Here is a 25,399-nt window from a genome sequence, read left to right on the forward strand (position 1 = left end):
CTCCATTATTTGAATTGCAGTGCAACTTCTGAATACTGTGCATTATTGTCATAATACAAACTTTATCTGAACTGGACCATGTATAAACCCATTGTATGATGCAAAGTGCCATATGTACAACCTGTGGCTTTTACAGTCTTTCTGGTAGACTGCAACTGAATCAGCATTGGTTTCTCTTGTGGCTGTTGTCATTCATAATGTTAGAGGTGAATAATATCACTTTGAAACTTCTAAAGTTAACCCTTGTATCCCACTGTGATTATTGTGTTACCAGGCATACCTGATGAAGTATGGCACACTTCACTGGATCCTCAGAACCAGGGCTTCCAGAAAGAAGATGTAATTGAGGTACTCAGGTAAAGTAGATCCACAGCAACACAAACTACATTCTATGAACACAACAACAACTTACATGTGTAATTCTTCATGGCAATGTGTGATTCCTCTTTCCCAACACAACAAATCTGAACACACTTACTCTAAATGCCCCCTTTATGAATACAGATCCAAACACAGCTCTATTGTATAGCTTTTTGCAAGTCACATTGATACATGTACTACAATCAATGCAATTCTTTAGCATAACATTTCCCATTGGAAGGAAATGTTTCCTTGCCTTACATTTACACTACACACACGCTGTATCTGCTATTGGAGCTTTCAGTCCTTCCTTTCCCTAGGGTGTTCCAGAGGGTAACAGACCTTCCTGTCACTGGAGTGATTGACAAGGCCACCCTAGAGATGATGAGACAGTCTCGCTGTGGCATAGAGGACCCCTTCAATCAGAAAACCCTCAAGTACAGAGTGCTGGGTGAGTGAAAACATGTGGACAGGATATTATATCTGGGGGTGGGATGGACCACTGTTTCCCAGATGGTTGGTCAGGACTTAAAACTTAGGGAGACACTATGCACATTAAATGATAATAATAATCCTCATCTAATAAAAATAATCTTCATTTACACACTTGTAGTTTCTCGTCTAGACGTGTTTGTAGTAAAATGCATGTTTTTTTTGTCTCTACTGTAGGCTACTGGCGCAAGAGAAGCCTGACCTGGTGCATCTACAACTACACTCCAGACGTGCCGAAGAGTGAGACAAAGAGGGCCATCCGCTCTGCTTTTAAGTATTGGAACGATGTGGCTCCCCTGAGCTTCCGAGAGGTTGAGTATGGACGAGCTGATATCAGGATCTCATTCCACACGAAAGATGCCACTTGTGCCGTGCCTTTTGACGGGAGGGGTGCGTCTGCCTATGGGCCGGATACAATTGGGTTGGAGTAACAATAGCCTAACACACACACAGTAGGAGTAACCCTAATTGCCATTGGAATATAAAATAATACAAAATATTTTAAATCTGTAGGTCACATGCTGGCCCATGCTGAACACCCACACCCATTGTTCATTTTGACTAGGATGAGTTTTGGACCGAGGGCATGTTCTACGGCATTAACCTACGTATCATCGCTGCCCATGAGATAGGCCACGCCCTGGGTTTAGACCACTCGCAATACAGAAGTGCTCTGATAGCCCCTCTTTACACTGGTTACCGTAGCAACTTCCGTCTGCATCCCGACGACGTAAAAGGCATCCAAGCTATGTATGGTAAGTGGAGCCTGAGTTTGACCTGAGGATTTTCTGACCTGCTGGCTTTCCATACACAGTAGTACCTCCTTATCAGAATACTTTATTATTACAATAGGGCTCAAATGTCACATATAATGCTTTTATCCTCTAAGTCTAATCCCTTCCACCAATTATGTCTGTTTTAGGTAAACGTGGTACAAGTGTTCCAGTTGAGCCAACAGTGACACTCCCCACAGACAGCCTCCCTGATGCTGAGGGAGACATCCCAGACCCCTTCACCGCCAGGCTAGATGCCATCATGTTGGGTAAACTGTCTGCGCACAATACTGGCCAGCGATATACATTCAAGAGCAGTCTCCTTTGGAAGTGCTTATTTTTGTCTCACCAAGTTTTGCCTTCCACTAGTCAAGAAAGATTGAAGCAATATTTCTTACTCTGATTAAGCCAACTAACCTTATTTTACTCTCTTCATTGGAACTGAAGATGGGATATGACAGGTTGACATCACACTCTGATTGGACCTTCAGTGTTCTATTTCATGCCCCTCTTTCTCATCAGGTCCATGGAGGAAGACATTTGCCTTCAGTGGTGATTATGTGTGGACGGTCTCTGACATGGGGCACAATGCACCCATGAAGATCGACCGGCTGTGGATGGGACTGCCTGGGAACCTGAAAACAGCTGTTTACTCTCAGAGAACCAACAAAACATACTTTTTTAAAGGTACAATATTTTCTCGACTTTAAAAAGTATAATGTTTTTGATTAACAAATGAGGTAAAGTGAGATGATTTTTAAAGAAAGACTGATAGTATGAACTGTGTAATACTTGTGTTAAGTTACTTGACAGTGATTGACTGACAGTGATCCGGCCCAGAATGTGTTACTGTTAATCTCACTTCATTTCAGCCTACTCACCAAAACTGATTCTGACCACAGGTGATATAGTGTGGAGATAGTCCAGGAGAAAACTGGTGTACGGGTATCCCAAAGAGCTCAAACGCCTCCCACCTAATATTGATGCCGCTGGTGTTTTTCAAGGTAGTTGAACACAACACAGCACAATTCTGTCTATACTTTTTAACCAGTAAAATCAACATTGTTACAAATGACAACTGAGCTTTATGGTTTCAGTAAGTTGTGATAATAGATTAATGATAACAACTGAAGCCTTAGTATTTTTACCCGCTTGAATGTGATGAATATGCCAAATAACCACCTTAAAAAAATGTTTGTACTAATCACCTTTGTCCTCTGTTGTCCGTCTCCTCAGGGTACAGGGTATTGGCAGTGGGATGAGCTGCGCTCCAGTAACCTCAACGTGTACCCCAAACCCTTGTCTAACCTCTTCAATGGGGTGCCCTCCAGCCCTGATTCTGCCTTTACCTGGACCAATGGAAAAATCTACTTCTTCAAGAGAGACAAGTACTGGCGTGTGAACAGTCTACTGAGCGTAGACAAAGGCTATCCACTCAGAAAGAGGGAACGCTGGATGCACTGTTAGGAGCAAGACACTAGGGGGAAGCAGACACCATAAGCCTTGATAGGGTGCTTTTGTGATGTGTGCTCAGTTCAGGGAACCACAACAGCAACCACAACCACACTGTGATAACATTGTGTTCACACTGTGAGGTGTCTGGAAACCATATATACATATCGCCATGAGATGATTTTTAAAGAAATACTGATAGTATGAACTGTGTAATACTTGTGTTAAATTACTTGACAGTGATTGACTGACAGTGGTACTGGTACATGATTTCAAGTGAGGATTGAGTTAGGTACAGTCAAAGTACATAAAACTGAAATGTTATATCAAATTAATTATTCTTGAAACACAATAACTTTTATCAGGTTGCGTATTGAGTGTCGTCCCACATAAGTAAAATGCATTTCTAGTTCTGGAGCAGTAACCTGCTGGGTTTGTTCATATCCTGATGGCGAAGCTCTCTGTTTCCATCAAACACAAGCAGGACCTCCAGCTGTATTCATCTGCTCTTTTCTTCCAACAGCCCAAACATGTTAGGCTTAGATCTGTGTGTGTGTGTGTGTGTGTGTGTGTGTGTGTGTGTGTGTGTGTGTGTGTGTGTGTGTGTGTGTGTGTGTGTGTGTGTGTGTGTGTGTGTGTGTGTGTGTGTGTGTGTGTGTGTGTGTGTGTGTGTGTGTGTGTGTGTGTGTGTAGGCTATTTGTTATGATCTTAGGGGGCATTCCAGGGGGGCCATTTTCTCCCTCACCACAGATGTGGATTGGATTATTCAGTTGTGGTGTGTCCTCTTTTCAGTACTGATTTCAACGGTGTTCCAGTTAGAGACTTCTCGTTTTCTTTTGACGTTTCACTTGCAGATACGGTGGACGGTTCTGAAAAAGTATTTGTGAGTTTGTCATCATGTTATGCATTTCTAGGACTATGGTGTGTATATTTTATCACTGCCCACAAAGAGAAGCATGATATCATTGGTGTTCAGACACCAGCTTTCACAGGTCTACATTTTATAACTGGTTTATAATTGTGTACTAATGTCACTGTTGAACCTCATCCTGCATATTGATGTGGCTCATACAAGCTCAAGGGAATTCACATTTCAGTGTATAGGCCTACCATTTCAAAATAATTTTTGTACACTGAACAAAAATATAAATGCAAAATGCAACAATTTCAACGTTTTACTGAGTTACAGTTCATATAAGGAAATCAGCCAATTGAAATAAATTCATTAGGCCCTAATCTATGGATTACACATGACTCAGACTCTCCCCTATAGGTTCAGGTTTTGCAGTTGGAGTCCACACCTTTGGGGGGGGGGGGGGGGGGGGGGGTACTGTCACGCCCTGACCTTAGAGAGTATTTTTATGTCTCTATTTGGTTTGGTCAGGGTGTGATTTGGGTGGGCCTTCTATGTTCTGTTTTCTATGTTTTTGTATTTCTATGTTTTGGTCAGGTATGGTTCTCAATCAGGGACAGCTGTCTATCGTCCACGAAGAGCACACTTCTCCAGTGTGCCAGTGGCCATCGAAGGTGAGCATTTGCCCACTGCAGTCGATTACGATGGCAAACTGCAGTCAGGTCAAGACCCTGGTGAGGACAACGAGCATGCAGATGAGCTTCCCTGAGATGGTTTCCGACAGTTTGTGCAGACATTTTTTTGGTTGTGCAAACCCACAGTTCCATCAGCTGTCCGAATGGCTGGTCTCAGACGATCCCGCAGGCGAAGAAGCCGGATGTGGAGGTCCTGAGCTGACATTGTTACAGGTGGTCTGCGGTTGTGAGGCCAGTTGGAAGCACTGCCAAATTCTCTAAAACGACATTGGTAGAGGAATTAACATGACATTTTCTGACAACAGCTCTGGTGGACATTCCGGCAGTCAGCATGCCAATTGCACGCTCCCTCAAAACTTGAGACGTCTGTTGCATTGTGTTGTGTGACAAAACTGCACATTTTAGAGTGGCCTTTAATTGTCCCCAGCACAAGGGGAATCTGTGTAATGATCATGCTGTTTAATCAACTTCTTGATATGCCACACCTGTCAGGTGGAGGGATTATATTGGCAAATGAGAAATGCTCAGTAACAGGGATGTAAACAAATTTGTGGACAACATTTGAGAGAAAAAAGTGTTTTGTGAGTATGGCAAATGTCTGGGATCTCGAGTGGTGCATAAGGCACTGCATCTCAGTGCTAGAAGCGTCACTACAAACAAACACCCTGGTTCAAATCCACAACCGGCCGTGATTGGGAGTCGTGATTGGGAGTCCCATAGGGCGGCGCACAATTGGCCCAGCGTCGTCCGGGTTTGGCCGGTGTAGGCTGTCAATGTAAATAAGAATGTGTTCTTAACTGACTTAACTTCAAACATGGGACCAGCACTTTAAAAAATAGTGTTTTGTTCAGAATATATGTATGGAATTACTTTTTTCATCTAAGACATCGTTGTGCAAATTAGTCATGACAGTCAACAAAAAAACAGGCCTGGTTTCCTTTATGATGTAAACCTACTCTGATCTCATTGCAATGGCTTATGAACAACAGAGACACCAAGTTTAGCGAAATACTTGAGGTCAGAAGAGCCTATGACGAGAGCCATGTGCTTTCATGCATGATACTTGTGGGCTGCTAAAGTTCGGAACTGCCACAGCAACACCACTGCTTAAACCAACCAGGGAGCAGGAAATCACCCCCATTTGTTGCCTTCAAGACCCTCTGTGTTTCTGATTCCAAGGCAGAATTTGGCAGCTGATGTTGCTAGGTGACCAGTGAGGGAATATAGAGCCATTTAGCCTCAGACAAATAACTCAGACAGCTTTTGTTTTTAAACTAATTTAATGGTTTATCTTTCAATTTCCTATTGACAATTCTGTACAGATTCAGAATAGTTGAGAGTACTGAGTGAAAGTAGGCCTACTGTCCCTCTAAAATTCTAAAACAAAACTAAATTACAATTATAAAAACACTGGTAATTCCTTAGTAACCTACAGTACAGCAAATGTATGCTCAATTTTTTTCCATAGCACATTCCTTCAATGTTATTGTTCATATACATTACTGAATACAGGTACTACACAGGTAAAACTGCCTTGAAATTGTAATGAAAACAAGCTACTGCTCAAAAATAACTGGCATAACCAAGTATGGTTTGAAACAATATTGTATAGTATTGCTACCACTAAAAGAGGCACTGCAGTTCCAATGAAAACAAACATAAATGTCACTTGAAACAGTTGCCCATGTAATCTCCATTGTATTTAGGCACAAAATGGTTGCCGTGTATCTCTCTGGACCTGAACCTTCTGCACTCAACTATACAGGCAGTTACTTCGAAAAAGGGACAAGTAAACAGCAATACACACACCTTAACATTACAAACGCACACACACTCACACAGACAGAAAACACTGGTCAGAGAAATGTATCTCGAAATGTCCTCTTATTTGTCCCGTCACAGTGCCTTGTCAACATCAGCTGGTGTCCTGTTCTGAGGCGGTTGACCCGAGTTTACACACCACTGGTTCATTTCAAGTCATTAAAGCACAGTTAACTCCAATTATAAAAGTTGAAATCACTCGGAGGTAGCTCTCGTGTAATTCATGGCCATTTCCATTCCCAGTATTGCTTTCTGAACAGCAAGAACAAGTCTGTTTTCATCAGTCAAGTGATTTCTCCCACATGTAATCAAACAATCACATAATGGCACCAGAGAAAGTATACGACCTCAGAAGTCAAATGAGATAATTTCTGCTCCTTCTTCTGACTGTGTACTCTGCTCTGTCCTAACCCCAGACTTTTCACATGGACATGCCACCGCTCAGAGCAGACAACACAGGGAGAGGCCACACAGGCCCAGTCTATTGAAAGAGTGATTACAGCACACATCAAACGGGGGGCCAAACACCAACCACTCTCAGGGAACAGCTCACAGATCGAGGACCCATTCCATCACCTTCCAGTCTGCCATTCCAAACGAGGTACAGTACACTGGAGGTGTGCTTTGATCTTCACTTGGACAGCATTCAAGGCCCTTTTCCAAGTCAATGTAAGGAACGTCCATTGTTCAATAGACTCACATTGTCTGTAGGGTCAACAGTACACTACATAGGGAGGAGGACTGTGGAGGGGGGGACAAGAAACAAGTGAGTCATCCCCCGTCTGTCCCTCGGTGCGTCAGACCCTGTTGACAGGTGTGGTGATGGTGAGGGGTACGGTGGAGCTTGTCTCATAGTCAAAGTCGATTATTGTGTGGTTGGTAGTTCCCAGGCTGCTGAGGGAGTTGCCTGTGCCCATCTGTCTGTCCCTAAGACTCTGCAGGTAGCTCTGAGAGAAGGAATAAAGGAGAGAGGGGAAGAAGAGGAGAGAGGGAATATAATCAGAATCAACCTTGGAATCTGTTCTACATGTTGGAATTCAAATAGAATAGAGTGTGTGTGTGTCAGTGGAGGCTGGTGGGAGGAGCTATAGGAGGACGGGCTCATTGTAATGTCTGGAATGGAATTCATGGAACTGTATCAAACACATAAAAACAACATTTTTTACTCCGTTGCATTTATTCCATTCCAGCCATTACAATGAGCCCATCCTCCTATAGCTCCTCCCACCAGCCTTCTCTGTTGTGAGTGAGTGAGTGAGTGAGTGAGTGAGTGAGTGAGAGAGTGAGAGAGTGAGAGAGAGAGAGACTGACCGGTGCCAGCAGGTCTCCGGCATAGCGTTTGACAGGGGTGGGCTTGCGACGGTATGTGCCCTCCTGCCCACTGTTCTGCTGGCGCTTCTTGACATCTTTCTGTCTGATCTGCATCAACTGGGCCCGCTTCTGCCTCCTGCTGATGATGACTTAGACGAGAGAGATGAGAGAGAGATATGAGCGAGAGGAGAACCAGAGGAGAGCCAGAGGAGAGAGGTGTGTTTACTCAGTGAGTCATTTCTTAGTAATTCTACAGAGCACATGAGAACTTTAGGGGACAATTTGACATTCTTAAATCATCTGAAATGTAATATGAACAGCTGACTTGGAGACAATCTGTCTTGTTTCAATACCAGAACAATGTTCTCCAATACCATAAAACCATTGTAGCAGTGAAGAGAACATAATATAGTCCATAGTCCATATTGAGATATACAGATGCATCATACTCTACAAACAGCTTCCTCTACCTCCCATGCTTACCACAGAGATCCTATACATTACGTGTATATGGAATTCTATGATGCTTACCCTCAGTGTGTGAGAACCCCACGGCTGTCAGCTTCCACTGCACCAGCACCCCCATGAAGCTGAGTGCCGGCCAGATACCCATGATCACCCAGCTGTACCAGCAGAGCGACGGCGCCGGTGACAGCCTCAAGCACTGATACGCGTGTCTGGCCAGCGCCAGCATCTCCACAAAGTAGTCAACGCACACCATCATGATGGCCGCCCCGAACACAGACGTAGACAACACGGTGAAGAGCTTCTGCCACTGTAGGGTGAGCACAGCAAACAGCATGCCAGTGCCCAGCAGCACCCCTAGGGGGACCCAGACGGTGGTGGGTGTGTAGAACTGGTGGGTGACCAGCAGGGTGGCGAGGGCAAGTAGCAGGCCCAGTAACAGACCCGTCATGAAGAGACCCACGGAGCGCACCAGCATGGTGACCAGGCCACACAGCAGGCCGATGCCCAGGCCGATACCCGCCGAGGCTTCCACACTCAGCTGGGTGTCCAGCACCCGCTCCTTGTGGCACAACAGGAAGATTATGACAGAGCCGAACATCAGGCCCGACAGGAACATGACCGCCTTGAAGCAGCGATATCCTGGGAGAAAAGAGAGGTGAAGAGGGAAATGTGATGGAGAGAGGAGTAGAGAGAGGGAATGGTGAGGGAGAGGGGTAGAGCGGGAGAGAGGGAGAGAGGAGAGGAGTAGAGAGAGGGAATGGTGAGGGAGAGAGGAGGGGTAGAGAGGGAGAGAGGAGAGGGGTAGAGAGGGAATGGTGACGGAGAGAGGAGAGGGGTAGAGAGGAGAGGGGTAGAGAGGAGAGGGGTAGAGAGGGAATGGTGACGGAGAGAGGAGAGGGGTAGAGAGGAGAGGAGTAGAGAAAGGGAATGGTGACGGAGAGAGGAGAGAGGGAGAGAGGAGAGGGGTAGAGAGGGAATGGTGACGGAGAGAGGAGAGGGGTAGAAAGAGAGGGGGGTGAAAAGAAAACAATACTTATTTAAAGTTGTACTTTACTTCAATGGGGGGAGATTCAATAGCCTGAGGAATCTAACAGTAAAAAAATATGCAGGTGATAAGTTAGGGCTTAAAGAGAAAGTTAAATTGCAGAGGCTAGGGCATCAGCAACTCTATAAATATTACAGAATATCGACTGTAAGCAATGTAATGCCGTATAAATTACCCTACAGTTAAAACTAAAAAGAGAGGCGGTGTGGAGGAGAAAGAAGCAATTGTGGTTATTAAGTTGGATTTGGTGCGAAAAATATGAAAATATAAAGTGTGTTTTATTTGTTATCATCTAAGGCCATGCACCCCACACTAATATGATGATTATTGTTCTGCTGTAGATTGCAGGAAACGTCAGTTACAGGTGTTAAAAAATCAGCAGCAGCACCTTGTTAAAATATCCTGGGGAGAACCCTGCTGTATAACACATTAGCAGACATATGATACGTCTGAATACACATTCCTTATCCCCTGCTCTATTACATTGTTTGCGTCCCAAATGGCACCCTATTCCCCACATATGGCTCTGTTCAAAAGTTGTGCACCATGAGCCTTGGTCAAAAGTAGTGCACTATATAAGGATTGGGGTTCCATTTGGGACGCAACCCTTGTTATTGAAGATTTTGTTTACTCGTTGACATGACGTGGTTGGGTTACGACTTGTGGTCTTGACCCCGTGGTGACCTTACCAATGAAGCAGTAGATGATGCCGAACAGGCAGCACATGGAGCAGATGACGGCAGGGATGACCTCATACTTCCTCTCGATCTCCAGGCTGCAGGCGTTCACCTCGGCCAGGCCCTCCCCTTCAGCCCCGTCAGGGTCTGTCATCCTGGGGCTCCCTCCGACCGACCAGACCACTGGGGAGACAAGGAGGTGGTGGTGGTTGAAGGTTGGGACTGAAGGATAAGGAGTGGTGCTGTTATCGGAAGTTCATCAGAACAGCTTGAGTGCCTGTAACATGAAAGATAAATATCTGAGTAGGTCATAGATCATCACAGGCCATCACAATGCGTTAACTCACAATGCAATAAAGTGGTTGACAGTATTTATTTGTCTCTGTTAAGACTTTAGGGCACAGTACTGGCAAAGAGGACTGAGAACTTTAACATCTATGGCTAGGTTAACAAACACTGTCTTACCCACAAAATAGAGAACACAAAGTGGTGAGTTGCGAGACTCCATTGATGCTAAATATCAAAAGTTTAACATGGTGTATGTAGGACACTCTAGAACCCCCCCTCCTCCTCACCCCTCCACCCCTGATTCAGACCTCTGACCCCTCACCCCCGCCAGTGTTCCCCGGGGCTTCAGGAGAAGTGTGAAATCTGCCGCCCATCTGGGACTTCTCCCTGGTGACTCTGCATATAGGCCTGCCAGACACTCCATATGCTGCTAGCCTAGCCCCCCATGATAACCCACAGTCCTGTATACCACACATACACCCCGTTGCCATGACTACAGTATCATGGGAGTACATAAACATGGACAACCACATACTACAGAGACATCTGTAGTATATTAATGAAAAAGAACAGTACCAAAAAGGCCTATAGACACCAGTACCAAGTACCGGAACGTCTTATATAATATTGAATTATTGCAGTGTCTGTCTACTCTACTGTATTTGTGTAATTATGACCACTCTAATCAACATAGCAGCAGATGTCCAGTGTCCACTCAAGTCCACTCAAACAACATCATTTTCAGTGTGCATATTCAACACTGATTTCATATCAGCAGCAAACACCCACTCAAGTTTACTGGGGTCCACGTTTTAAATAAAATATTTTTTACAACTCTCCTAAATTGAACTTGAGGTGTCTATGTCAGGCATTTAAAATAGGCTATGTAGTAAAAATGTCTGGGTGAAAGTAAATTACTATACTAAAAGTAGGGCTACTACGGACATCGAGTGGTGCTAGTGAACAGTTAATCAGGCAGCCCCAACTCCCCTCCCAGTTTGCCTGTTGGGGAGGCTGTGTAGGGCTCATTGCTCAGGGTGGGCTGCTCTCTCTGGGGCTGCTGGCCAGCCTTCTTTATGATCTCACCCCAGTTCTGATCCGATTACAGCAAACTCACGTTTCCAGGCTCAGGAGAAAAACAGTAACAGAGCAGTGTGCCTGCTCTCCTGATCTGCTCTTTCACTTCTCAATCCCCCTCTCCCTCCATTCTCCCAAACTTCTGCTTTTAAACTCCTCTCCCCCCCTCTCCATCTGAGATACATTATGACCTGGCCATGACTTGACATGGAAAGAATGAGGGCCCGTTGGATAGTAGCTCTCTGCTTCCCTCTCTTTTTCCAGAGCTAGAGGAAGAGTTCTCGCTTCATTCACTCAGTCCTTCACGTGTCTGCCTCTCTGTCTCAGCCAGATAGAACAGAGGGGACTGTCTCACTTGTTTTCAAAAGGCCAAGGACAACTCAAGACAAATGATCTAGCCATCTGAGCGCTCCACAGCCCCACTGGTCTGCTGTGTCTGTGGCACGACTTTCCAAGTAGGTCTGAGAGGATGAAGCCAGGACAATGAATGCTTTAGAATGAGACTGAAATCTGATATACAGAAGTCATACAGTATTTAGGCTAATAATTTGTATTTATTTATTTATTTTATTTCACCTTTATTTAACCAGGTAGGCAAGTTGAGAACAAGTTCTCATTTACAATTGCGACCTGGCCAAGATAAAGCAAAGCAGTTCGACACATACAACGACACACATGGAGTAAAACAAACATACAGTCAATAATACAGTATAAACAAGTCTATATACGATGTGAGCAAATGAGGTGAGATAAGGGAGGTAAAGGCAAAAAGGCCATGGTGGCAAAGTAGATACAATATAGCAAGTAAAACACTGGAATGGTAGATTTGCAATGGGAGAATGTGCAAAGTAGAAATAAAAATAATGGGGGTGCAAAGGAGCAAAATAAATTAATTAATTAATTACAGTAGGGAAAGAGGTAGTTGTTTGGGCTAAATTATAGGTGGGCTATGTACAGGTGCAGTAATCTGTGAGCTGCTCTGACAGTTGGTGCTTAAAGCTAGTGAGGGAGATAAGTGTTTCCAGTTTCAGAGATTTTTGTAGTTCATTCCAGTCATTGGCAGCAGAGAACTGGAAGGAGAGGCGGCCAAAGAAATAATTGGTTTTGGGGGTGACTAGAGAGATATACCTGCTGGAGTGTGTGCTACAGGTGGGAGATGCAATGGTGACCAGCGAGCTGAGATAAGGGGGGACTTTACCTAGCAGGGTCTTGTAGATGACATGGAGCCAGTGGGTTTGGCGACGAATATGAAGCGAGGGCCAGCCAACGAGAGCGTACAGGTCGCAATGGTGGGTAGTATATGGGGCTTTGGTGACAAAACGGATTGCACTGTGATAGACTGCATCCAATTTGTTGAGTAGGGTATTGGAGGCTATTTTGTAAATGACATCGCCAAAGTCGAGGATTGGTAGGATGGTCAGTTTTACAAGGGTATGTTTGGCAGCATGAGTGAAGGATGCTTTGTTGCGAAATAGGAAGCCAATTCTAGATTTAACTTTGGATTGGAGATGTTTGATATGGGTCTGGAAGGAGAGTTTACAGTCTAACCAGACACCTAAGTATTTGTAGTTGTCCACATATTCTAAGTCAGAGCCGTCCAGAGTAGTAATGTTGGACAGGCGGGTAGGTACAGGTAGCGATCGGTTGAAGAGCATGCATTTAGTTTTACTTGTATTTAAGAGCAATTGGAGGCCACGGAAGGAGAGTTGTATGGCATTGAAGCTTGCCTGGAGGGTTGTTAACACAGTGTCCAAAGAAGGGCCAGAAGTATACAGAATGGTGTCGTCTGCGTAGAGGTGGATCAGAGACTCACCAGCAGCAAGAGCGACCTCATTGATGTATACAGAGAAGAGAGTCGGTCCAAGAATTGAACCCTGTGGCACCCCCATAGAGACTGCCAGAGGTCCGGACAGCATAATGTGCGGTGCAGTAACACCCTTATTGAAAACCTGAGAGCATTTCACCTTGAGGTTATAGTATGGACTTCTCTTTCATCATATTCAGTTATGATGACATGGATGGATTTGTGGCATTACCTCCAACCTGCCCAAGTCAAAGTTAACACACTAACAGGAACTTTTATTGAAGTTCATGCCAAAAAAACATCCTCTGATTGTGCAAGACAGCACTTTTGCAAACTATCAAATATATCTGTTTACAGTGAAAATTCTAGTCAAACTTCACCATTCAGCTGGACCAAAAACAGGAATAGGAGAAGGTTTGAAGAGCAAGGGAAAGCTAAGATAACGGCTCACCTCTGAAGACATTCAAAAGTGACTGCAAGGGTGTTGCGGGTAATCCATCAAGTTGCACAACTTGTTCATCCGACCGCACACACACACACCAACTCTCTCCCAAGTCCATGTGTCTGTCCCCACATTGTCCCTGTGAGAGTCACAATGGTGGCCAGTGTGTGTGTGAGGCCTGGAGTCCGTGCCGCTCAGGGAGAATGGTGCCATTATGGGGCGGCACAAAGGCTATAAGGCCCTAGCATTGACCTCTACTGGCATATGCTGGGAGATAGGGCATATCACAGAGAGATGGAGGGACCCAGGGAAAGGAGGCTGTGTCTGAGTGTGTATGTGTGTGTGCCATGGCATTGAGCATGTGGGTGGATGAAGGATCCCACTGGGCACACACTGGTTGAATCAATGTTGTTTCCACTTAATTTCAATGAAATTAAGTTGAACCAACGTCGAATAGACGTTGAATTCATGTCTGTGCCCAGTGGGATAAAGGGGTCTAGATGATGGGGGTCTAGCTGGTAGCTGTCCAGAAGGCTGATATTGTCACCCATTCTCACCAGATAAGGAGGAAGTGACGTGGCTCCATGTTTTGTCTCGGAGCTCAAGGCACAGAAGTAGAAATTGTCTCTTTCGATACATTTTGATGAAGTACATCTTGAATGACCTCCAATATGACATTTCTGTGTGTGTTGTCATGACAACGGGTAAAATAAGGTTGCTGCTAGTGCTGTATATGTGAATATAGTCACACTTATAGATGACTGAGTATGTTGGTATGAAATGACCTTGGAACAAATTGCTTTAGAATGTTGCCTAACACACTTGCTTGACAAACACCATGGATGGATGGAGGGAGGGAGGGGTGGGGTGGGGTGGAGGGGCTCAAGCCTCAACAGCTGAGAGACAGGCAGAGCCATGCCCAGGTTCCCCACATAGCTAGTTTGGGTGAGTTTCATTAACCACTGATGGAGTTGTGGGGGTGTGAGAGAGGTCAGGGATTCCAAGGGTGCTCTGGCTTTAAGGCAGAGGGCAGCTGAGAACTAAACGTTACAGTCCAGCTGTATGGTGGCACAGCTTGGCACAGGGGGGTATGCGAGACTGTACCATTTGCCATGGTCTCCCCCTGCCTGGGCATGATGCCTGTTGATCTACAGCTCCACCCCCCACCCTTATAGCTACAGCTATAAACCTAATTCTCCATGATTCCAAATGCCCTGTGTCCTGCCCATTGGGCATGGTGGAGACTGGAGAATAGTATGGACATGATAGGACCAACCTACTCCATGGTGTCCACTTTGTGCCAACTGTGGTTGCCTATTAACCATAAGAGAATCACTCTCTCTCATTGGCAGGAAGCTGTGGCCAAGAGGAGGAAGTGGAGATCAGTGGCGGTGCTGGAGGTGACTTTTCCCTCAGGGCAGGAAGCTGTGGCCAAGAGGAGGAAGTGGAGATCAGTGGCGGTGCTGGAGGTGACTTTTCCCTCAGGGCAGGAAGCAGAGCAGGAAAGTTAGAGTTGGATTTGGAGGCTGGAGTGTCAACACCAACACTCTTATTTTCTGGTTTAATTTAAGACTAAAAAAAACTTGGTGATATAGGTTTGAATGCCTTGGCTATTAGAACATGATGATGACAATGGGTTATGCTACAACTGTGGGTTATGATCTCTAAACAAGTCAAATAAAACACTCCACTCTCAGTCCACATGTTCAAAATGATCTCAGAACTGGATTCTGTTTATATGGGCCTTTCATCATGGATTCAGATGCACTCACTCATGCTCTAATATGTGAGACACTATGATATCAACATTCACAGCTGAGAGAGAATGCTCTCTGGCTGGCAACTTGAACACAACTTGTGTACAGATAAAGCCAATTTTTTATGTGGTCAAATAGGTGAAACACCCTTTCTGGATAGATTTGCCAATCCTCCTGAACTTGAATAACCCCTCTCACTGACCTGTCCAATCCATTACCAACCAAACCTGGTCCTTAAATATTTGTAATTAAATCAAATAGACATCAAATACATGTTGATATATGGTGCAATGAGACATCTTCCATTTTGTTTCTTATGAAGTAAAATTGCTGCACTTAATACACCTTGTCGTTACTGAATACATCTTGTCGTTACTGAATACACCTTGTCGTTACTGAATACATCTTGTCGTTACTGAATACACCTTGTCGTTACTGAATACACCTTGTCGTTACTGAATACACCTTGTCGTTAGTTATTGAGGAATGCTAATCAGATTAAAGGTAGTCCTGAAGAGTGTTATGTAAATGGATGTTTTGAGCAGAGAGGGAAATACTGAAAAACCTGCTGCATTTGGGAGCTCATTTGACTGGGAAACGAAGGGACAAGACTCGTTTGTCATCTCAGCTCATCTCAAAAACAGGGAGCAAATGAGATGCACTCCACATGATATGTGACAGTGTTTGAAAGTGGTCTACTGAGAGACAGCCACAGACACCCTCCCTTTTATCTCTTAAAAGGCAAAGAATTGACACTATGTTCTATTGAGGAGGAACATAAATACCATGGTTACAAGTCATTAAGTGCATTTCAACAGATTTATTATCATGATTAGACCACTATGGTAAAATCACAGATCTATGATAACCTTTACTCATCCATGCTGACTAACGAAGGAAATTATGAATCTGAAGATGAAACGAGGATAGAATGATCTACCAGTCATAAAGACATCCTTAAATAATTGTAGCATTTTTATTTAACTAGGCAAGTCAGTTAAGAACACATTCTTATTTACAATGACGGCCTACACCGGCCAAACTCGGACGACGCTGGGCAAATTGTGCGCCACCCTATTGGACTCCCAATCACGGCCGGTTGTGATACAGCCTGGAATTGAACCAGGGTGTCTGTAGTGACACCTCTAGCATGGAGATGCAGTGCCTTAGACCGCTGTGCCACTCGGGAGCCCTTAAACCTCATCTACACTCCTTCCACATCCTCACATCCAGACATTTTTATTAAGTTGGTGATAAAGTCACAGCTCACCACCATTCTTTCTTTCAGCCTGTCTCTATCATTTCTCCTCTAAATCTCTGATCAGTGCCTCTCAAACAACACTTTGTTCCTCAAGAGTGAATGAGGCGGAGGGGGGGACCTGCAATGAATTTGGCACTGACACCTCCAGTCTTTCTGTAGCCAGGCTTGGACCGAGAGCAGAGAGCTCTCGGTCCAAGTTCTGGACCAGGCTCTGAACCCTACAGTGCTCTTCAAAGAGAGAGAGGGAGGGAGGGAGGGAGAGAACGAGAGAGAATGCAATCTGTAACCCCTTCAGAGAGCAGTAATTACAGAGTGAGAATATATAGAAAGTGATTTTAGGGGCAGTAAGTTTACAACAAAGCCTAACACTGACATGAACTCTAAGACCAAAAACACTGACCTTTCTAACATGTGCAGACGTGCCAAAATAACAAACCTCTAATGTCATCATAAAAGATAACACATCACTATCAAACACCCCAAACCATCTACCTCCCAATCACCATGGAGGAAAAGTTATGGTCACGTTTCTCCAATGTAGTCTATAGGCCTACATTTCTTCACTTACAGACACGCAAACAACTGTCTCTGATGGCAAGCATACATCTTTTATATTATGACTGAATGAGTATCCAGAAAACCAACTGTTTAACACATGGTTTAACATACTGTATATCCTTTTAAATATTGTAATAGTTTTATCAGTCTCAGAAAGAGATCCTATTCTCCCTCAAGCCCTTCCACTCCATGCCTGCCTTTGTGAAAGGCCCAAACAATGGAGGCCTTTCAACTCTGATTGTAAAGAGTTCCTTACAAAAAAAAAAAGGAGAAAAACCAGTAAGTAGAAGAACAGAGAAACAATGAGAGGCCTTTTCGAGAGGCAGTCACGTGTATGATACACATGTAGACACACACCCCTATTTCCATGCACTCACACAACAGACCCACAAACGTCACGCACACACACTCATGCAAATATAACAACTCCAATCCACACATTATAATCATCCCCACCATGCACATTGACAAGTCTGTGTTTGTACAAATGGGGATGCCTTTTTCTAGAGACTGACAATGTCAATGTAGTTCAGAGAGACAGAAATGCCACGACCTCCTTAAGAATTGCATTAAGTTGTTAAATAGCCTACAACAAAATAAATGTTTTGAGCAGAAAGGGAAATACTGAAAAACCTGCAAAAAGTTGTCAAAAATATAAAAAGTAAAGTAAAGTACAGATACCCCAAAAAACAACTTATGTAGTACTTTGAAGTAATTTTACTTAAGTACTTTACACCACTGAATGTAGTGTACTTATCATTACACAGAGTTAAAGAGTGATGGGGGTCTTTATGAGAGCAAACATTGAATGCAATAATTATGTCTACACGTCACACGGTTTAGAACTAGCAGACTATAAGAAACCAATTGGACATGCAGTGTCATTGCAAAGCCAGACTAGGCTATACAGGGAGTGGAGTGTGATGGAGTCACTATGAACACAAAAACAAAGGAGTGGATGCCTAGCCTCACCTACAGCGCCTTCAGAAAGTATTCACACCCCTTGTTTTCTTCCACATTTTGTTGTGTTACAGCCTGAATTTCAAATAGATTCAATTCAAAACGTGTGCCACTGATCTACACACAATAAATACCCCACGATGACAGAATAGTATTTTGTTCTAAATTTTTACAAATTAATACAAAATTAAACGCTGAAATGTCTTGACTTTGAATGATTACCCCATCTCTGTACCCCACACATACAATTATCTGCAAGGTCTCTCAGTCGAGTAGTGAATTTCAAGCACACCAGGGAGGTTTTCCAATGCCTCGCTAAGAAGGGCACCTATTGGTATATAGGTAAAAAAAAAAAAAAAAAAAAGCAGACACTGAATATCCCGTTGAGCATGGTGAAGTAATTAATTACGCTTTGGATGGTGTATCAATACAATACAAAGATACAGGCGTCCTTCCTAACTCAGTTGTAGGGGGGGTTAGGAAACCACTCAGGGATTTCACCATGAGCCCAATGGTGATTTTAAAACAGTTAGAGTTTAATGGCCATGGTTGGAGAAAATTGAGGATGGATTAACAACATTGTAGTTACTCCACAATACTAAGCTAAATTACAGAGTGAAAAGGAAGCCTGTACAGAATAAAAATATTCCAAAACATGCACCCTATCTATAATAACGCACTAAAGTAAAACTACAAAAACTGTGGGAAAGAAAATGTACTTTATTTCCTGTATATAAAGCATTATATTTGGGGAAAATCCAACACAGTTCCACTCTTCATATTTTCAAGCATGGTGGCTCCATCATCTTGGGACTAGGGAGTTTTTTGATAAAAATAAATAATAGATCTAAGCACAGACAAAATCCAAGAGGAAAACCTGGTTCAGTCTTCCTTCCATCAGAAACTGGGAGATGAATTCACCTTTCAGCAGGACAATAACCTAAAACACAAGGCCAAATATACACTGGAGTTGCTTACCAAGAAGACAGTGAATATTCCTGAGTGGCCAAGTTACAGTTTTGACTTGAAAATCTATGGGAAGACTTGAAAATGGCTGTCTAACAGTGATCAACAACCAACTTGACAGAGCTTGAAGCGTTTGTGCCACTTCAAGGTCAGCTCTGTCATTTACAGCAGCGCAGAGCAGTTCTTCCATTCCACCCAACATCTGTCTGGTACCAGGGTATAATTGTACCTCCATATGGTCTCTCCCATCCTAAAATACCTCCTTCGTGTACACTTCTAGGGTTCTCTGGCAGCCCCTAAGCCAGGGGAAAACTACATCACCCAATACTTTTGAGTCTCTCTATGAATGGATGTTTGTGGATCTCCAAGACCCCAAAAAACCCTACTATTCCTTTTGGATGCTCAGTTCGGTCAATGAGACAGCAGAACTGTTCCACACCCAAATACTTTGACTGCCCTTACTAGACTAATGCTACAGGAGAAGACTCACTCCATCTCCTGGCCTAACCCACAACAAGCATCTCCTCTTGTCAACAGGGTTCAACATAGACTATTTCCAGGCTCTTTTAACTGAGGGGGCTCATTTGTGGGAGATCCTAGTGTGTTCAGTGTATAGATACACTCTGCCAGTGCAGGACCAACACAGCACAGTATATTAGAGTACAGGCTACTCCAAGGCAGTAGTATGCCTAAATGAGTCCTTGGCTTGTAGAGCAATGCCTGACAACCATGGGATATGATGGAAATCAGGATAGTAACTCATTCAATCCATTTTGAATTCAGGCTGTAACACAACAACATGTGGAATAAGTCAAGGGGTATGAATACTTTCTGAAGGCACTGTATGTAGGCCTGTGCTTTTAAACAAAGCTAGCCTTGTTCTTCTGAGCTCATGTCCTATGAACTAGCTACTTGAAGGTCTGTGACACAAAGAAACTAGACAGTGAGACAGATTGAGTAGACCATGTTGGGATTATTGAGACACAGTTCAGAATGTAACTTGGTATTATAATCAATTACATGCATCTGGTAATAAACACTCCATGACAAATATTGTTATCGTGATAGACTTCCCTTTTCTGTATAGACAAGGAAGTCTGCTCTGTGCATTCAGTTTTACTGGAACGAATTTAACATTGCAGACATAGATACAGCAATAACATTACAGGGGTCAAAAAAACTGGGATATCCAGACCCAGAACAGGTCTATGAAGAGAGGTCCCTGGAAAGGATAATAAACAAAAAGTTAGAGCATCTATCAATCACAGGACTTCTCCTGAAATAGCCTGATGCAGAGAACACATGAGAAAGGCTTGTCAGATCATGGAAAGTTAAACGTCAACAAACTTCCCGTTCTAAATTATCTCAAAACTTTCAGCTCAGCAAAAAAGGACCCAGATTTCAAACTGCATTACAGATCAACAGGACAGGGAGCATGCCTCAGGGGCTGCACTCTCCACCCTCCTCATTGATGGTATATACAGCTGCCCAAGCATTGCAACAGCAGTCTTATTTACACACGACCCATCGTTGCCCCCTCGCTCATCCTACAGATGAAGAGACGCTAAGCTAAAGTTGAGGCCTTTCAACTCTGACAGGTCATGTTTTTGGCTGGACCATACGAGCCTTGGCAGGGTTGACCTCTGCTACCACAGCTGAAGGTCTCTTTTTTTATTTCACCTTTATTTAACCAGGTAGGCCAGTTGAGAACAAGTTCTCATTTACAACTGCGACCTGGCCAAGATAAAGCAAAGCAGTGCAACACAAACAACACAAAGTTACACATGGAATAAACAAAGGTACAGTCAATAACACAATAAAGAAAATCTATATAAGGTGTGTACAAATGGATTAAGGAGGTAAGGCAATAAATAGGCCATAGTAGCGAAGTAATTACAATTTAGCAAATTAACACTGGAGTGATAGATGTGCAGATGATGATGTGCAAGTGGAAATACTTGTGTGCAAAAAAGAAAAAAAGTAAATCAAAACAATATGGGGATGAGGTAGGTAGATTGGATGGGCTATTTACAGATGGACTGTGTACAGCTGCAGCGATCGGTAAGCTGCTCAGATAGCTGACGCTTAAAGTTAGTGAGGGAGAGAAGTCTCCAACTTCAACGATTTTTGCCATTTGTTCCAGTCATTGGCTGCAGAGAACTGGAAGGAAAGGTGGCCAAAGGAGGTGTTGGCTTTGGGGACGACGAGTGAGATATACCTGCTGGAGCGCATGCTACGAGTGGGTGTTGTTATGGTGAACAGTGAGCTGAGATAAGGCGGAGCTTAACTTAGCAAAGACTTATAGATGATCTGGAGCCAATGGGTCTGGCGACAAATATGTAGCGAGGGCCAGCTGACGAGAGCATACAGGTTGCAGTGGTGGGTAGTGTATGGGGCTTTGGTGACAAAACGGATGGCACTGTGATAGACTGCATCCAGTTTGCTGAGTAGTGTTGGAGGCTATTTTGTAAATGACATCTCCGAAGTTGAGGATCGGTAGGATGGTCAGTTTTACGAGGGTGTGTTTGGCAGCGTGAGTGAAGGATGCTTTGTTGCGCAATAGGAAGCCGATTCTAGATTTAATTATGGATTGGAGATGTTTAATATGAGTCTGGAAGGAGAGTTTACAGTCTAACCAGACACCTAGGTATTTGTAGTTGTCCACATATTCTAAGTCAGAACCATCCAGAGTATTGATGCTAGTCGGGCGGGCGGGTGCGGGCAGCGATCGGTTGAAAAGCATACATTTAGTTTTACTAGCATTTAAGAGCAGTTGGAGGCCACGGAAGGAGAGTTGTATGGCATTGAAGCTCGTTTGGAGGTTTGTTAACACAGTGTCCATAGAAGGGCCTATTGTATACAGAATGGTGTCATCTGCGTAGAAGTGGATCAGGGAATCACCAGCAGCAAGAGTGACATTGTTGATGTATCCAGAGAAAAGAGTTGGCTCCAGAATTTAACCCTGTGGCACCACCATATAGACTGCCAGAAGTCCGGACAACAGGCCCTCCGATTTGACACACTGAACTCTATCTGGGAAGTAGTTGGTGAACCAGACGAGGCAGTCATTTGAGAAACCAAGGCTGTTGAGTCTGCCGATAAGAATACGGTGATTGACAGAGTCGAAAGCCTTGGCCAGGTCGATGAAGACGGCTGCACAGTACTGTCTTTTATCAATGGCGGTTATGATATCGTTTAGTACCTTGAGCGTGGCTGAGGTGCACCCGTGACCAGCTCGGAAACCCGGAGTGTACAGTGGAGAAGGTATGGTGGGATTCGAAATGGTCAGTGATTTATTTGTTAACTTTGCTTTCAAAGACTTTAGAAAGGCAGGGCAGGATGAATATAGGTCTGTAACAGTTTGGGTCTAGAGTGTCACCCCCTTTGAAGAGGGGGATGACCGCGGCAGCATTCCAATCTTTAGAGATCTCGGACGATACGAAAGAGAGGTTGAACAGACTGGTAATAGGGGTTGCAACAATGGCGGCGGATAATTTCAGAAAGAGAGGGTCCAGATTGTCTAGCCCAGCCTTTTGGAGTTAGAGCTACAGGATGCAAATTTCTGTTTGAAAAAACGAGCCTTTGCTTTCCTAACTGACAGCGTGTATTGGTTCCTGACTTCCCTGAAAAGTTTAATTTCGTGGGGACTATTCGATGCTAGTGCGGTCCGCCACAGGATGTTTTGTGCTGGTCAAGGGCAGTCAGGTCTGGAGTGAACAAAGGGCTGTATCTGTTCTTAGTTCTACATCTTTTGAAAGGGGCATGCTTATTTAAGATGGTGAGGAGATTACTTTTAAAGAACGACCAGGCATCCTCTACTGATGAGATGAGGTCAATATCCTTCCAGGATACCCAGGCCAGGTCAATTAGAAAGACCCCTCTAATTGGGGTGTGGAGTGTACAGTCAGTAAAGACAGTAGAGTAGAAGACTATTCAACTCACTATGACACCACCAGTAGAAGTGTTTCCACAATAAGACCTGACGCCCATGACTATTATGGATAATATACACTCTGTCATCATGGGTCAGGGCTACATTAAGTAGGGTGTCTCACCTCTCCTTTCCACCCTGACCCTATTTCAACCCTGGTCATTAGCAGGGTTGACAGTTCACACCATTCATTCGGGTTGAAAATCTCATCAACCAGTTTGTCTTTGAGTCACCCTGAGTTGAAAATGCCAGTGTGAAAGTGGCTATTGGTGAACACCCTGTGATGGAGTTCCAATTTAACTCTCAGATCTACAGGTGGTGAGTGAAAGTATACAATGAAAGGAAAGTAGTTCAGAATGATTAGTTTTCTAACCAGACAGAACTAGGCAGTTACAATACACCTGGAGACTGAGGGTTATACGTGCCACCGAGGCTGCCTCCTAAGGTCAAGACCAAGGCTCCTGATTGGAGGGACGATGAGTGCTTCAGTACTAATTGAAAAACAGAATAACACAGTACACTACAGAACCTCAAGGACTAAGAGTTAAGTAAAACACCCCAACATTGACCGCCTGCTCTTTCCCCCTCATATGCCGCTCTCTCTCCGGAGCAGGGAAGGGCTCCATCACTGCATTTTCCCAGAGTGGTTTAGGCAAAGCCATCTGGCCCTAGCTAGCCGACTGGCTTTGGGGGGGCTTGCTAGGAGGGTGTAGGAGGGGGAAGAGCATTGAGGGGTGTAACTAGAGATGACTCCTTTGCCACAGAGGGACACAAGCTACCCCCCCCCCAAAAAAAACAAGGTGCACCCCCACCAGTAAACACACTGGGCCACAAGGCCAAGGTTCTTTCATGTCCTGTCTGAGGCTATGGTGGAGGAAGTATGGACGAAAACAAATAGAAAAAAAGGAATATGTGAAAATAACTGAACATGTAAACAATTGGTGTTGTTTGTATGTAATTGTATTACTGTCAAGGACAAAAAACATAACAATGCTTATCTGGTCAATAGGATCAAGGAGTGTACATGTCTGACTATGATAACAATCGTTAAAAGATAACAATCAATCCATTTCAGGCTTCTCTCCATAAAATGGCTAATTTCCCAAGTTGTTTACATTGTTATCTTCTGTATAATAACCCAATAGGTTCTACTGAAATTATCTTGAAACAGAGCTCACACATTAATTGACTGGAGAGTGACATCAACATTATATGATAAATTACTGAATGAATAAAACAAAAAAAGTTTAGCCTACACTTACTCTTGGAATTCATTATTAAAATAGTGTTTTTAACTTCAAAACGGTGTACTAGTCAGTAACACAAGTTTATGAGCATCCCACCCGCAGACTTTTTCAAACAGCAGCTCTTCTACAGGAATTAACGTTACATTGATTGTTCAATTTCACGGGGTGATTCAGTTTCATTGTATCTTTCTCTTGTTTGAAGGAGCTTAAAGATCATAAATAGTATTGTCTGCGGTGCGAATATAATCCATCATAGCCAATGATATGGCTGTAATTTACATCCTGTAAAGGTTCATCATTTATTTACACACTGTACAGAAGAACACTTACCGACTTCGTTCGGCTACGTGGATCTGTTTTCCGTGAAAACTGTCAGGCATGAACACAACGGAAAACAACAGAAAATCGAAGCAGCAGTGGAAAAACCGGTTCCAATGCACATAGGCTATAGTCACAGTGAGAAAAACAAAAGTTTTCCCTTCAATGTTTTAAGGACAAGAATAGGTTATTCAAAATGAATCAGCCCCGCGTTCTCGTCATCTTCAAAAACTGTGTCTAAAATTATAAATCGTTCTTTGCAGTCTCAACGGAGGAACTTAAGTGAGTTATTTCGGTTGATAACATGTATTTATAAGTTCCACGGCATTGTATTAAAAATCAGTTTGTCAGTTGGCTAGTTAGTCACGTCTGACAGAAGCTAGTTACAGCGAGCCAAATTGTTTTTCCTCCAACCCTTTTCTTTTACACACCTCCTCTTTCTGGCGTAGACTGTTGTTGATACCCAAGGGGTTTTCTCTCGAGTTCTAAACTCATAAAAAAAAAGAGTTGGCCCATTATTTTTCTCCGTGAGAGTCCAACCGTTCTCTCTCTTCCTCCCTCCCTCCCGCTCTCTCTCCTCCCTTCCTCCCTCCCGCTCTCTCTTCTCCCTTCCTCCCTCTCTCCTCCATTCCTCTCTCCCTCTCTCTCTCTCTCCCTCTCGCTCTCTCCCTCCCTCTCACTCTCTCCCCCCCTCTCTCTCCCTCCCTGTCTCTCCAACTTTCAGCCAACAGCTGAAAACGCTTGACATCATAGCCATCTGTTATTGCTGCCTGGTTGAATTCAAATTTGGTACTGAAAGGGCAAGGTAGGGGAACGAGGCTTGGATGGGACTGAGTTGGTCT

The 25,399-nt window shown here is 43.9% G+C and overlaps 2 protein-coding genes across 5 annotated transcripts; one reads left to right on the forward strand and one right to left on the reverse strand.

The window, feature by feature from the left end:
- The first annotated feature begins 340 nt into the window (after window positions 1-340).
- On the forward strand, window positions 341-3,692 carry LOC110528996 (matrix metalloproteinase-19). Its single transcript, XM_036983812.1, has 7 exons — window positions 341-356; window positions 681-811; window positions 1,030-1,607; window positions 1,775-1,894; window positions 2,148-2,312; window positions 2,528-2,629; window positions 2,862-3,692. Exons 3-6 carry the CDS (start codon window positions 1,439-1,441, stop codon window positions 2,545-2,547), a joined length of 474 nt encoding a protein of 157 aa, XP_036839707.1. The 5' UTR covers window positions 341-356; window positions 681-811; window positions 1,030-1,438; the 3' UTR covers window positions 2,548-2,629; window positions 2,862-3,692.
- A 2,195-nt stretch (window positions 3,693-5,887) lies between these two features.
- On the reverse strand, window positions 5,888-25,129 carry LOC110528224 (transmembrane protein 198). Of its 4 annotated transcripts, none has more exons than XM_021610096.2 (5): window positions 24,570-25,129; window positions 9,961-10,131; window positions 8,290-8,865; window positions 7,759-7,907; window positions 5,888-7,394 (listed from the first exon to the last, which is right to left on the reverse strand). In XM_021610096.2, exons 2-5 carry the CDS (start codon window positions 10,100-10,102, stop codon window positions 7,245-7,247), a joined length of 1,017 nt encoding a protein of 338 aa, XP_021465771.1. In that variant the 5' UTR covers window positions 10,103-10,131; window positions 24,570-25,129; the 3' UTR covers window positions 5,888-7,244. The 4 variants fall into 4 exon arrangements, with proteins under 4 accessions (XP_021465771.1, XP_021465769.1, XP_036839708.1 ...); XM_021610094.2 differs by having other exon boundaries at window positions 9,961-10,225; window positions 24,570-25,128; XM_036983813.1 differs by having other exon boundaries at window positions 24,989-25,127.
- Window positions 25,130-25,399: the final 270 nt, after the last annotated feature.

Source organism: Oncorhynchus mykiss, chromosome 7 (genome assembly GCF_013265735.2).
Source record: "Oncorhynchus mykiss isolate Arlee chromosome 7, USDA_OmykA_1.1, whole genome shotgun sequence".
Classification (NCBI taxonomy): Eukaryota; Metazoa; Chordata; class Actinopteri; order Salmoniformes; family Salmonidae; genus Oncorhynchus; species Oncorhynchus mykiss.